This window comes from Scomber japonicus, chromosome 21 (genome assembly GCF_027409825.1).
Source record: "Scomber japonicus isolate fScoJap1 chromosome 21, fScoJap1.pri, whole genome shotgun sequence".
In the NCBI taxonomy this organism is placed as follows: Eukaryota; Metazoa; Chordata; class Actinopteri; order Scombriformes; family Scombridae; genus Scomber; species Scomber japonicus.
In genome coordinates, this window is record NC_070598.1 from 2,036,032 (window position 1) to 2,051,528 (window position 15,497).

Sequence of the window (15,497 nt, forward strand, 5' to 3'; positions counted from 1 at the left end):
TGACTGTTGGAAGGACACCAAAAACATTAATTTCTAAATTAGCTTTCCCACGTTTCAGAAACAAGAGCTCATCAAAAGGAGAAAACTTGTCAGTGGTGTTTTAAATTATTTACCTCAATGTATTTAATGATTTTTAAATTATTTCATTAACTGTTTAGACTTTAAATGTCTAGACCGTTTTAATCTTTAATATTTGGATTTTGGCAGCTGTTGTAAATGTTTTACATTGATAAATATCATGTAAAAATGAACTATCTTATTATATTAGTTTATCGATAACTGACTTTTTGTTCTGTTGACCAAGTTTACATCCAAATTTAAAGTAAATTTTGACAGAATTTCCAGAAAATTGCCAAAATAAAGGTCCGTTTAACGTTTGTTTCCATCCACTCCTGTTGTGTGAATATTAGGAGATAAACAGTAGGTGGGGCTAATTCTCTCTAGCAGTCTGAGCATGATCGAAATATAACGTTTCTGTTAGTTTCCTGTGTTAATTTGAGGAACGTTACAGTCAACTCATCGCTTCACACAGATCTGATGTTTTCAGCTCTTCAGTGATCAGTAACTTTCAGCTCTTTCTATCCACACAGCTACTGTTACACCTCAGAAAAGTGGAGTGTAACAGCACAACACCTTTGGCGATATCTCAACTTTTTTTTTTTTGTATTTCCAGCATTTTCACTCAGGTCTTTTTATGCCCAAACTCAAAATGTGCATAAAAACAAGTGGATGGAAACACACTTTATTGTTTCAGAACTACTAAATGTGACTATTGTTATTGTGATGTCAGATGATCGCTCTACCAGTGTTCTCTCAGAGCTTTACCAGTCATGTTTGGTCTCCTTACTCGTTGATCTCGTCCTCTTCGTCCTCAAAGTTCTCCTCGCCGTCGTTGGCGGTGGCCTCCTGGTACTGCTGGTACTCGGACACCAGGTCATTCATGTTGCTCTCTGCCTCCGTGAACTCCATCTCATCCATCCCCTCGCCCGTGAACCAATGCAGGAAGGCCTTTCTGCGGAACATGGCGGAGAACTGCTCAGAGATCCGCTTGAACAGCTCCTGGATGGCCGTGCTGTTGCCAATGAAGGTGGCCGCCATCTTGAGCCCACGAGGAGCAATATCACAGACAGCCACTTTGACGTTGTTGGGGATCCACTCCACAAAGTAGCTGCTGTTCTTGTTCTGGACGTTCAGCATCTGCTCGTCCACCTCCTTCATGGACATGGGCCCGCGGAAGACGGTAGCTACAGTCAGGTAGCGTCCGTGTCGTGGGTCGCAGGCCGCCATCATGTTTCTGGCATCGAACATCTGCTGGGTGAGCTCAGGAACAGTGAGCGCTCGGTACTGCTGGCTTCCCCTCGCTGTCAGAGGAGCGAACCCTGGCATGAAGAAGTGGAGTCTGGGGAAAGGCACCATGTTGACAGCCAGCTTGCGGAGATCTGCATTGAGCTGTCCAGGGAACCGCAGCGAGGTCGTCACGCCGCTCATGGTAGCCGACACCAGGTGGTTGAGGTCGCCGTAGGTGGGAGTGGTTAGTTTGAGAGTGCGAAAGCAGATGTCGTAAAGAGCTTCGTTGTCGATGCAGTAGGTCTCATCTGTGTTTTCGACCAGCTGATGGACTGACAAGGTAGCGTTGTAGGGCTCCACCACGGTGTCCGACACCTGATGGATTAGAGAGAAGATCAGATATGAAGAGATGTTGAAGTGTGAACAGGAAGAGAACAAGGAGGAAGAGAAATTAAAGAACTAAAGAGTTAAATTACAGCATTATTGTACATGTGATACAATGAGAAGAATGTTTCCACTTTAGGAGCATACAGACATTAAAGCAGTGGTCACCAACCCTGCTTCTGGAGAACTACTACCGTGTATGTTTTAGGTGTCTCCCCACTCTAACACACTTGATTCTAATAATTAGCTCGTTACCAAGATCTTGGCAAGCTTCAGCTGCTTGATAAGGAGCTAATAATTAGAATCAGGTGAGTTCGAGTGGAGAGATAATTAAAATAGGCAGGGCAGTAACTCCTCAGGAGCAGGGTTGGTGACCACTTTTAATACATGTTTGCACAGAAGGAGGACTGTGGATTTTGTCTTCCAACACTTACATTGTAAGTGCATTATGAAGGGATCTTCTAAACCATTGTGACAGTGCTGACCACTGGAACAGAGCCAGCCTCCAAAGATAGAAGAAGCAATTATGCTATATATATATTTAACTTTGCTCTGCTGGAGTATAAACTGCTCCATGAAACAGGTGCTTAATCTGTAGTAATTCTTGCACACATAGTCTACCATGAGCATGCTATGGTTAAAAGTACTTGCTCCTTTTTTATTCCCATTAAAGCCACATAAAAGTAAGATGTCTATATAATTGTGTACTATTGATGTGTGCTTTGAGCTTGCCATGCTTACTTTTAATAATGTATCTAACAATTATTTTCACTTTGGTTTGATCTGTTCAGTCATTTTGTATATTACTTTTTCTATCTGGATGTGTATTTCACTTAGATATGCCGATGACTGTTCCACTGTTCCACTTTCTACTGTGACCAGAGGAACACCATGCACTATATGAAAGAGGTTTTTGGGGTTTCGAGAGGAGAATATGTGGAGTGGAAAAGGTCATATAAGAGGAGGATAAAAGAAAGCAGGATTAAGTACAATAAACACAGATACCTTTGGTGAGGGCATGACACTGAAGGTGTTCATGATCCGATCAGGGTACTCCTCCCGGATTTTGCTGATCAGCAGGGTGCCCATGCCCGAGCCGGTGCCTCCTCCCAGAGAGTGAGTCAGCTGGAAACCCTGCAAGCATTTCATACCAAACAGTGGTGAGACAGTTACAGTCTGCTTTCAGAAATGTATGTATGTATTTAACCAAAGATATAGGTTTGGTTTCAAATAAATTGTGATTAAATTTAGTTATCCTGCTTTCCATGATGAAAGAGACACTGAAATGACTTAATTATGAAGCGCTAATGATAATATTCATCTAAATTAACTCCCTTTTTATGTCATCAATGTTTTTATGATGTTATATAAAATGCTTGACAAAAAATGATTTCAAATTTCAACAATGAACCTTTTAACTCAATAAATAATATTTTGTGTTTAAGGTGAGACTGCTGATTATTTCTGCCTTCAAACATCTACTTCAGTCAAAGAAAAGCCAAGTCTTCTTCACCTGGAGACAGTCACAGTGTTCGCACTCCTTCCTCACTATGTCCAGGACCGAGTCTACGAGCTCCGCCCCCTCCGTGTAGTGACCTTTGGCCCAGTTGTTCCCCGCACCTGTCTGACCTGCAGATCAACCAATCAGCACAAACATTTTGCAAATCCATCTGTGAAATGTAAAATGATCACCACGACAGATGGGAATGTGCACGCAGACACACACACTCCACTGGTGACCCATTTTTCAGCTTGGGGGGGCGGGAGGGGCGGGAGGAGGATCAGACGACAGAGTTTAATTCATGTGTGTGTACAGGAGCGACTGGGAGAAATCTGCAGCCTCCCTGCTTCTTCTCTGACTCAGACATCAGTTTATAAAACAAACTCTGGACTTTCTTCGCTGTGTTTACTGCACAGATTAATTGCTGGAAAGTTTCACTACTGTTTTAGCTCTGTAACGACACAAAATTCCTGTTTATGAAGTTTACCTTGTGCTCTTTTAGCTCCTAGTTTTGTTTTTTTGGGGCACATTTCCTGACTGGTTAATAAGATATATGTATATGTCCGATGTCACGTTTTAAGTTTTTCATGCTGCCAACAAATGGAGCAAAACATTAAAAAAGTAAAATATAATTTAGCTTTAATCAAATTGAAAATATAAAAGATCAAAACTGGAACCCTGAGAGACTCCACAAGTAATTATTTACAATTGATGATCATGTGTCTGCAGGATGTGGGAGTAGACAGCTGATATTTTAGCTGTTGTTTACAGCTGGTTCTGCTGCCCCCTGGAGGCCAAAAAAAAAATCAATTATTGCAGCTTTAAGGATTTTTACCTGCTGACTCTTCTCTTTAAGTTTAATTACAGTTATGTTTTAGTTATGTACAGTCAGGATATTTTTTTATAGCTGCCAAATAAATGTTTTCAGGCTGTCTTTACCATTTTTTTCTAATTTTGGTATTGTGAAGAAAACTATGACGGAGAATTAGGGACAGGCAAAAAAACAAAAAAAGTTGAACCACTTTAGAAAATCACCTTCACACTCCAAAGACGTACACACTGCAGCTGCGGTACTGTGGTCAAGCCTCCGCAGTAAGTTGATTTCATTCTCTTTTTTTTTTTACATGCTTCTTTTTTTTCCTCCTTCCTTCTCCTTTTTAGCCTTTTTTTTTTTTGCCGGACTTTTATTTTTTTGCCTGAATTTTTTTCTTGTGCCAGACGTTTGTTTTTTTTTTTTGTCTTGCCTCGCTTTTTTTTTTTTGCTTGTTTTTTTTTCTTGTGCCAGACTTTTTTTTGCCTGGCTTTTTTTTTTTTGACAGACTTTTATTTTTTTGCCTGGCCCTAATATGTCATCGTAGAAAACTCATGCAGAAGACTTTCACATTTTCTGTGTAAATGAAGCTTTCTAATGAGCCATGTGAGCATTTCATAGTATGATTATCTCTTTATTTCTAATTTTCAAAAAATAATATTTTCTTTCATTTTTCATCCTCAATCAGTGGCTCAGTTGAGGCAGACATTGACAAGGACAAGAACACATATAGTCTCACAATCTCACATATAGACTCCTTACTTTTGGGCTGCTTCCCTTGATATAATAAAGCACTTAAGCAGAGATCAACATGCCATAAAACTAGCTTTATCTCAAAACTCTTTACTTTTATTATTCATCCTAAAGCAAAACAAATGAGTTCAAATCATTAGATCCCAGTTGAGGGTCTTCAGTCATTATTGGACCCATATAATGTCTATTTTTACTCAAATGACCGTCTAAACTTATACACAAGGCATACAACATAACTGCTACCGACACATGAATAAAAACTGTTGAGTAAAAGCAGGCAAATGTTACCAAAGATGAAGTTGTCTGGTCTGAAGAGTTGTCCGAAGGCTCCTGAACGAACGCTGTCCATGGTTCCTGGCTCCAAGTCGACCAATATTGATCGGGGGACGTATTTATGTGCTGCACAACAACAAAAAAGAAGACACATGAGTGGCTGAATCCAAATGCCTAAAACCCACAATTCATCAAATCCAGACTTCCAGAGAGTCTTCACTAAACCTTGCTCAGAAAATGACCCATAACCCTGCTGCATAAGTTAGAAAATGACAATGTAAAAGAAAATATCATAATAATACCAATAATAATAAGCTATTTAAAATATTTACCTTTGATGACATTTGGTTGTATCACTTCTATAGGCTTAATAACATGGATGTGTTCATTATAATCGGTTTAAACTAGACAGGCAGAGGTTGTTTTTTGTCATCTGTTAAACTCTTTATCGTTGAATCTTTGTGATTCACCCTACACAAACTTTGCTCCAGTTAGTTTTTCCTTGTTTTAAAGCATTTTGTAAATCTGCCAAGTTCAGTCCAGTTAAGGGGAACTCTGAATCTGATCCTTTTTTTACTAAGTTTTAAGAATTTTCTCCATTTCCATTCCTCTTGTTTTAATTCTGGCATTTCTTCCACTACTCTTTGCATTTTATGTCACCTACACTGTAAAAACACATATCTAAACTTAACTTTACAAATAAATGGTTAAACTTATCCTGTTTTAGTTTGAGGTTGTGTATCCCAGGAATACTGAACCTAAATTACACACAATGTGACAGGAGTGTGATCCAACCTCCATCTGATCAGACAACTATAGATGAACGAAATGAAGTTTTATAACAAAGTTCAGGAATGGAGACCACGCCCCATACCTTCTCAATTTCCGCACAAGCAGTACTTAAGCCACACCCTATCCGCTCTATCCCCCTTCGCCTCATTTCGAATATCCCTCCCCCCTCACCCTTCTTCTAATGTTCTCTCTCTTTTGTTCTATTCCAGGAACTGGGGTCTGCAACTCGGACCAGACATCGAGACAGCTCCCCCACCCAGAGTCTCATCCCGCCCCGGTTCCCTACACAAACCCAACTAGAAGACAAGTACAGCATCCTGCGCCTCCTCATCGACCTGGCACCCGGCTTCAACTTTCATCCACACCACACACTATACCTCTATTTTTCCTCCCCTATCTTACATCCCATCTCTTCCCCCATCCCCACGACCCTCACTTCTCCCTCCCAACCTTAGGATCCCTCGACCCTAACCCCTACATCCAATCGACCCTCACTCCTCATCCCTTCTTCCCTATCCCGCAACCCTTTTTCCTTCCACATAATAAATACTTAAACTCATATTTTAGTTGGTGTGGTCTTTGTTAGTGAAATTAACAGTTTCTAGCAGCTGGTCTGAGAATGAATTGAGGGTCGGTCTGGACCAACACAACAAAATATGCCCCGTTTGGATGAAGGAGCTTCTTCAGGACCTTCCTCTTGACTCTTCACCTCACATGGTGCATTTAGGTTCATATGAATTTATTCTGTGTGAAAAATAACCAAACTAACAGGAAATGCAACTCGTCTGCTGATTTGGACCGAAGCAAACCAACTACAGGTCTCCGAATTTATAGATAGAAGTATATAATAAGCTATAAAACCGGATACAGTGTCCAAAGTATCTAAAAATACAACAAAAAATCTCCTGTGTCAATTATTTTCTTTACTGGGACACATTTCAACTTCAACTTAAAGCTCTGTGTTGGTTTAAGAGATGAAATATGATTAATTTTCCAGTAGAAGCCAAACTCAGACTATCACAGGTGATTCAGGGCAAGATTCCCAGTGACTCACACACACACTCCTATCTATTTTACTTACAGGATGCCTCATTGTAGTAGACGTTCACTCGGTCCAGCTGAAGAGGTGAGTCACCCACATAGTTTCCTGTCGGGTCGATGCCGTGTTCATCGCTGATCACTTCCCAGAACTGACCGAGTCACAGCAGCAGCAAGAGGAGGAGGAGGAGGAGGAGGAGGAGAAGAAGAAGAAGAAGGAGGAGGAGGAGAAGGAGAAGAAGAAGAAGAAGAAGAAGAAGAAGAAGAAGAAGAAGAAGAAGAAGAAGAAGAAGAAGAAGAAGAAGAAGAAGAAGAAGAAGAAGAAGAAGAAGAAGAAGAAGAAGAAGAAGAAGAAGAAGAAGAAGAAGAAGAAGAGCTCAGATTAGGGTTTCGTTATGCAACTACAGAGCTCCTCATGATCATGTAAGAGCATATTTGGATCACATTACTTTCTCTAAAACAGGTTTAATCAGGTTTTCATGGTGATTTTCTAATAATAAGGAAATAATTACCAAGAAATCTGCATGGATAATTACTAGAAATTATGTGTTTTTAGTGATTTGGATAAAATATACATTTTTATTTAGTACTTTGCCTTTGAACTGAAAATCTTTAAATAGGGTCTAAAACATTCAATATTAAATAAGCAAACATTCAATCAACTTGCAAATCATTTCATACACATTTCCCTAAATAATACGTCTGGAGACTTTGGTATAGAGTTTAAATAGTTTGTCATGAGTTAAATAAGGTGGACACATTAGGTTGATAATAAAAAATACAAGATAAATATTCAAGCTTAAACAATGTCAGATACGTTTTACTATGTTGTGGCTATTCCTCTACATTTACAACCTGATGATGAGTTACATACTTTACATACAGTCACAGAGATTCATCACCCAGCAGCCTCTGTGTTCACTCTATATAACCTGCTGGCTGCACTTTAAGCATTTATTGTTTCATCTTTTTTTTTTTTTTTGGTTTAAACCTGCATTAACTATTATTTTGTTCACTAGTTTTAATCAGAAATCAACACAAACACATCATCAGCAAACAGTTGCATATTTCATTCATTAGTTCATCGTGTTTCTGTCCACCTGCTGAATGTAAAGTCCAATATTCTCTCTCTTTTAGCTCTTTTTTTACTCTTTGCTTCCCTGCTTGGTGCTGTGCAGGTAGACTACAGTGGCTTTTTTTTTTTTTACAGCTTTATTTCTGAAATGATGCTATGAGAGCGCCATGGTTATAGTAGTTATCAATCTAAAAGTAGTTATCAATCTAAAACTAGCAGTGAAAACTAAATAAAAACTACAATGAACAAAGCAAAACTAACCAAAATTAAACTGAACAGCAGATAAAATCAGCTTAGTTTTAGTTTTCTTTTCATTTTCTCCATTTTCACACAGCTAATTTTACCTCAGTGTCAGCATTATTTCATCCTTTACAGCTTCTACTAATCAAGGCTTTCCTCTTAATACCTGAAACACTATATAAACTAAGACTAAAACTAAATAAAAAAACTAAACTAAAACTACTTCATCACTTGTTAAACTCACTAAAACTAAACTAAAAATTAAAAAAACCAAACTGGAAAAACTAAATAAAAATAAAAACTAAAGAAAATGTCAAAACTATAATAACCATCAACTAAAATGAGCTGAAACTCAACTATTAATCTTTATAGTTGAGTTTCAGCTCATCATAACTGCCAACGACATCATGTGCCAACGGATGCGTCGCCATGACAACCAAAAGCAAAGTTCCATAAAGGGCAAACGACAGAGAGGACGATGTTATAGAAATATATGTTATAGATACTTTAACACATTACACAGCAAGAAACAGTTTAACCATCACAAACTCATCTTTAAAAATTAATTATTATATTTTTTAATAGCTATAATTGTTTTTTTTATAATGTAGAGTAGTGTAATGGGAAAACTCAGACAAGTGTCAACATCTCTGCAGCTTTATGAAGCATTTTAGTCTCATTTAGCTGCTAGTTTTAGGTTGGTTTAAGTCCTTATATAGACATGATGACATCAATAATTACGTTATGTACGATAAGTCCTTATATAGACATGATGAGGCTGATAATTACGATACTGTACGATAAGTCCTTATATAGACATAATGATGCTAATAATTATGCTATTGTACGATAAGTCGATAATCATTGTGACAGGTCTAAGGAGCCTAACTTAAAACCTGCAGTGAGGTACTCTGTCTCCCCCTTCTTTAGCTTTTTAGTTTTTAGGTCGATTTTAGGTCTAGCAGCTAAAGCCGAGGGGAAGCTGCAGAGTCCATGATAATTCTCTCTTTTTTATTGTGCAGAAAAAGCAGCTTATAAAGTTAGTTAAGAAAAACAAAAGCTATTTCCACGTGGCACAATGCATATGACAGAATTCAGACTGACAACCAGAACAATAAAGACACCACAAATAAGAATTACACGAATAAAATAACTAAATAAATAAAACATGGAGCTTATTACTATCCTCTGATAATTATCTGTAGATCCATCAAACATATTATACACTCACAGAGAAGACTGTGATAGTTTTAATGAGCTGCTGGTTGGGATCAAACATTTTTTCAGCATTTATGGACAACAAAGTTTTATTCTCATGTTTCACTTTCTCAGCTTCTGAAACTATGTTCAGTCACTTGACTTCAAGCCCAGAAAACTCACACACAAATAGTTATGAGTGAATCAGACTCTGTGTGTGTGTGTGTGTGTGTGTGTGTGTGTGTGTGTGTGTGTGTGTGTGTGTGTGTGTGTGTGTGTGTGTGTGTGTGTGTGTGTGTGTTTCCAGATTCCTTGAATAGTCTCACAATGGCTCTAAGTTCACTCCACTCCTCCGCACCACTGTGATAAGTTTATAACTGGACAGAAAGGAGCCAAGACTCAAAGCATTATTCATTCATTCAACAAATGTCGTGTTAGCTAGCCATTCTTCTCTTTTCTTTAACCATTTAAATGTAAAACTATAGCATTTCTTTGTTTTAAATGTTACAAATATATAGTTTCATGTCTAAAAATAGTGGCTGCAGTTTTTATCACACATCTGTTGGGATCTATTTTCAGAGGCGGATGAGTCCACATTTGGTGCTGGAGTGAGTGTTTCTGGCAGCAGGACAGTGTGTGTGCGGTTGGGTCAAAATAAACTCGCCTGAGTGATAAAGGAACATGTCAGCCAGTGCAATGCTGTGATTCACTGACCTACTTTTAATAGTTAAGGGAGGAATACGATATATCAGTAACAATACTCGTTATTAGATCGGTTCACTGCTAGCTTTGGTTTTGTTCATAGAAATGATTGGCCTATAATAAAAATTTTAATTATGCTATTGTACGATAAGTCCATATATAGACATGATGACGCTGATAGTTACGATATTTTACGTTAAATTCATATATAGACATGATGATGCTGATAATTACATTATTTGATGATGCTAATAATTACAATATTGTACGATAAGTCCATATATAGACATGATGATGCTGATAATTACGTTATTTGATGATGCTAATAATTACGATATTGTACGATAAGTCCTTATATAGACATGATGATGCTGATAATTACATTATTTGATGATGCTAATAATTACAATATTGTACGATAAGTCCATATATAGACATGATGATGCTGATAATTACGTTATTTGATGATGCTAATAATTACGATATTGTACGATAAGTCCTTATATAGACATGATGACATCATAATTACATTATTGTATGATAAGTCCATATATAGACATGTCATCAATAATTACGTTTTTGTACGATAAGTCCATATATAGACATGATGACATCAAAATTTACGTTATTGTACGATAAGTCCATATATAGACATGTCATCAATAATTACGTTTTTGTACGATAAGTCCATATATAGACATGATGACATCAATAATTACGTTATTGTACGATAAGTCCATATATAGACATGATGACATCATAATTACGTTATTGTACGAAAAGTCCATATATAGACATGATGATGCTGATAATTACGATATTGTACGATAAGTCCATATATAGACATGATGACGCTGATAATTACAATGTTGTACGATAAGTCCTTATATAGACATGATGACATCAAAATTTACGTTATTGTACGATAAGTCCATATATAGACATGATGACATCAATAATTACGCTATTTGATTATGCTAATAATTACGCTATTGTACGATAAGTCCATATATAGACATGATGACATCAATAATTACGTTATGTACGATAAGTCCTTATATAGACATGATGACATCAATAATTACGTTATCTACGATAAGTCCTTATATAGACATGATGACGCTGATAATTACGATACTGTACGATAAGTCCTTATATAGACATGATGACATCAATAATTACGTTATTGTACGATAAGTCCTTATATAGACATGATGACATCAATAATTACGCTATTTGATTATGCTAATAATTACGCTATTGTACGATAAGTCCTTATATAGACATGATGATGTTTATAATTATGTTATTGTACGATAAGTCCATATATAGACACGATGATGCTAATAATTACGTTATTGTACGATAAGTCCATATATAGACATGACATCGATAATTACGTTATTGTACGATAAGTCCATATATAGACATGACAGCGATAATTACGTTATTGTACGATAAGTCCATATATAGACATGATGACATTAATAATTACGTTATGTACGATAAGTCCATATATAGACATGATGACGCTGATAATTACGATACTGTACGATAAGTCCTTATATAGACATGATGATGTTTATAATTATGTTATTGTACGATAAGTCCATATATAGACACGATGATGCTGATAATTACGTTATTGTACGATAAGTCCATATATAGACACGATGATGCTAATAATTACGTTATTGTACGATAAGTCCATATATAGACATGACATCGATAATTACGTTATTGTACGATAAGTCCATATATAGACATGACAGCGATAATTACGTTATTGTACGATAAGTCCATATATAGACATGATGACATTAATAATTACGTTATGTACGATAAGTCCATATATAGACATGATGACGCTGATAATTACGATACTGTACGATAAGTCCTTATATAGACATGATGATGTTTATAATTATGTTATTGTACGATAAGTCCATATATAGACACGATGATGCTGATAATTACGTTATTGTACGATAAGTCCTTATATAGACATGATGATGTTTATAATTATGTTATTGTACGATAAGTCCATATATAGACATGATGACATCAATAATTACATTTTTGTACGATAAGTCCTTATATAGACATGATGACATCAATAATTACGTTATTGTACGATAAGTCCATATATAGACACGATGATGCTAATAATTACGTTATTTTACGATAAGTCTATATATAGACATGACATCGATAATTACGTTATTGTACGATAAGTCCATATATAGACATGATGACATCAATAATTACGTTATTGTACGATAAGTCCTTATATAGACATGATGACATCAATAATTACGCTATTTGATTATGCTAATAATTACGCTATTGTACGATAAGTCAATAATCATTGTGACAGGTCTAAGGAGCCTAACTTAAAACCTGCAGTGAGGTACTCTGTCTCCCCCTTCTGGCAGTGAGAGTAAATAGGGGGGGGCATTCAGCTTTGGATGACGTAAGAGGCTAGTGAACTTTTTCACATCAACTTCCTTTAAATCTCATCCCAGCTGATCACATACAACTAAAATATGGTAAGAAATGCATTCCTTCTTGTCTTTGGAGTATTTCCAGAACAAAACAGCAGCTACTTCTCTCTTTTTTGAGCAGTGGTCCGCCAACAAGCAGCTAAAAAAATGTTCCACTCAACTTCAGTTTTCACTCTTATACTGTAAATAACAAACCAGTCAATATGTTTTTTTTAAATAAGGTTTGAAAGAGAATCCAGATTTCATGCTCTTTTAAAAACTGAATCTTTATATCCAACACACACACACACACACACACACACACACACACACACACACACACACAATTCATAATTAAGTTTTATTGGCTGTCAGGTCACTTTGATTTCATTTGAATTACATAAAGGTTGATTATGATTGGATTCAAAGGTCCAACATGTTACAGTAGGCTTACTGTACTCCCTGGCCTAGACGTTACCACTTTATTATCATACGTAGGGAGACAAAAAACCTTGTTGTCTCACTTATTCCAGCCAGTGGCAAACAGTAGTTACCTGGTTGTAACTCCAGTTCTATGAGTACATGTGACCACTACAGTTGTGGCTATAAAAAGTCACAACTCCTGTGAAATGACTCAGAATTTGATCCATTCAGTCTAATTCAGTTGGAAAGTGTTGAAAAGCCACACAATTAAAGTATTTTATGCCTCTTGAGAAGGATAAAACAGAGAGACAGAGAGGCTTCATCAGCATTGTGTGAACTCATTTGGCGAGGGCTTGAATGTTCATTTATATGTAAAAGTCCCACATTCAAATATTAAGTTTCTAATCTAACCTAAACAAAGTGATCATTTTAACTCAAACCATCATCTATACCTAAACAGTGATGTGACTGATGTGACTGGACACACTGTGGATTTAGTCCTCCATCACTTTACATTGAAATCACATTAGAAGGTTTTAATGGTCAGTCTGAACAGGAGGAATGATTACAGAGAGGAAAACCTGACTGCTGCTCACATGCTGTTTGAAAACTGCTGACTGCTGCTTTAAGACACACTTGAGAAATGTTGAACCTGTCCTTTAAGGCTCCCCTCACCCTCCTGTTCATTTGCTCACATGAACATTTAATAATTATGACAGGAGAAGTTAAGCATGTTTGTAAACCCTGAGGCTTATATAGATATTACTTTGATGTGAATTTTGTTACAGCTAAGTTGAGCCATGAAATAAAAAGTGTTTTGTACCTTGGTCCCGATCTGGTTCCCGCACTGTCCAGCCTGGATGTGAACTATCTCCCTCATCTTGTGTCTTTCTCTCGGGCTTTTTCTCTGTCTTGGCTCAGTCGGTCCTCCGCTGCTGGATGCCGGTGTGCGTCTGATCCACGGGAGCGCGCAGCCGGCTTCATCTGCTGCAGCTCTCATGCGCGGACACGCGACCACGCCCTGAGGGGGGGACGGAGTTTGTCACACTCAGCAGAAAGTCCCTTCTGCTTTATGTGTCACAACAAAACTACTACTGTCCATACAGGGCTGTGAAGGTAACTTTAGAAATGTAATAGATTACAGATTACTAGTTACTCTGTTTAAAATGTAATAAGTAATGTAACTATTTCAATGACTTCATCAAAGTAATGTAACTTATTACATTTGATGCCTTTTCTCATTTACTAACCAATGTTTTCATCTGTTAGGGTAAATGTTCCCTCCATCTTTCCTACCTTCCTTCCTTCCTTCCTTCCTTCCTAAAGCTGATTATATAATTTAATATACAGACAAGTGACAAAAGGAAACCCAACATAAAGTGTCTGTAGCAAAGATTCATTATTTTTCTTTTATTTATTCCACTTCCTTTTCCTCAGTTACCTCACTTCCTTTTTCCTCCTCACTAATTGGTTGTTTTGTTCACCCTCTGTCATTCCTAATAGTCCTGATTAAGTTCACCTGGTGCACTTGAGCCTTTTTTAAAGACAGCACTCCCTTTCACTCTTTCTCCTTTACGCTAGGCTGCAGACCTGGTGAGAGCTTTTATCTTCTTTAGTTTACATCTTAAGTACATTTAGTGTATTTGAAAACTTAATTTACCTTAAGACATGAGGATAATTTAATGTGTTAATCTGTTTTTTCAGACTTTGAGACCCACGTGTGTGTCTATTTCCCCCTTTTCATTTTTTGCTGCACTGAAACAATTCCTGATTATTGAAATAAATCCTTTTTAAGAGTGATGTTTCCTTTTTGAACCTCCTATTTTACAGTGTCTTAGTAAGATGTTGGGCCACCACATTCTCCTCATTACTTACTCTACAGTCTGAACACCTTTCCTCCAAAATACGTTCCCTCATCTGGTGTTTTGATGATGATGATAATAGTGGTGGAGACTCTCAGGTTTTAACTTTAAAGAGACCCAACATTCCCACATGAGCAACAGTGGCAAGAAAAAACTCCCTTTTAACAGGAAGAACCCTCAGAACCAGACTCAGAGTGGGACTGCCTCGACCGGTTGGAGTAGAGGGAAGGAGAGGAGAGACGCACATTGAAGGTCCGGGACTGGAATCTGTCATCCAGATGTCTACAGGCCCAGATTACCTGTGAGACCAGAAAGCACAGACAGACTGAAGGCCACAGCATCTTCATATCATCTTCATCAAACCATTCAGTGGATGGAAGAGACCACTGCCATCAGATTAGAGATGTTTCATCACTCACAAACACTTTATATTATTAATCTGTAGTGACTCTTTTCCCCTGTGAGGACCATGACAGCTAAAAGACCCCCACAGGATAACAGAACCACCAGATCCCCTCTCTGTAGGGCTCAAATAACCATTAACAACATATGAAGAAAGGAATAAACTCATTACAGTCACATTGAACCTGAGTATGTGAGTCACAGGTACAGAGGATCCTCACATATAGTTACTGTTGATTATTTGTTAAAGGGAGTTTTCCTTGCTGCTCGTGGG

The 15,497-nt window shown here is 37.4% G+C and overlaps 1 protein-coding gene across 8 annotated transcripts; it reads right to left on the reverse strand.

The window, feature by feature from the left end:
* Positions 1 to 791: 791 nt before the first annotated feature.
* On the reverse strand, positions 792 to 13,863 carry tubb6 (tubulin, beta 6 class V). 8 transcript variants are annotated; one of them, XM_053342125.1, is made up of 6 exons: positions 13,783 to 13,863; positions 6,883 to 6,991; positions 5,025 to 5,135; positions 3,185 to 3,300; positions 2,677 to 2,805; positions 792 to 1,662 (listed from the first exon to the last, which is right to left on the reverse strand). In XM_053342125.1, the coding sequence occupies exons 1-6, from the start codon at positions 13,837 to 13,839 to the stop codon at positions 844 to 846; spliced, it is 1,341 nt and encodes a 446-aa protein (XP_053198100.1). In that variant the 5' UTR covers positions 13,840 to 13,863; the 3' UTR covers positions 792 to 843. The 8 variants fall into 8 exon arrangements, with proteins under 8 accessions (XP_053198100.1, XP_053198094.1, XP_053198098.1 ...); XM_053342119.1 differs by having other exon boundaries at positions 2,677 to 2,814; positions 3,278 to 3,300; positions 13,783 to 13,839; XM_053342123.1 differs by having other exon boundaries at positions 792 to 1,538; positions 2,799 to 2,805; positions 13,783 to 13,839.
* Between the last annotated feature and the right edge of the window lie 1,634 nt (positions 13,864 to 15,497).

What these genes read in the sequence shown, in the direction of transcription:
- tubb6 (XM_053342125.1), bottom strand. Translation starts at nt 13,839, where the DNA reads ATGAGGGAGATAGTTCACATCCAGGCTGGACAGTGCGGGAACCAGATC. An exon ending in ACCAGACAACTTCATCTTTG is followed by an intron (nt 3,301 to 5,024) that starts GTAACATTTGCC and finishes GTTGATCTGCAG; the next exon opens with GTCAGACAGGTGCGGGGAAC. An exon ending in AACACTGTGACTGTCTCCAG is followed by an intron (nt 2,806 to 3,184) that starts GTGAAGAAGACT and finishes AAATGCTTGCAG; the next exon opens with GGTTTCCAGCTGACTCACTC.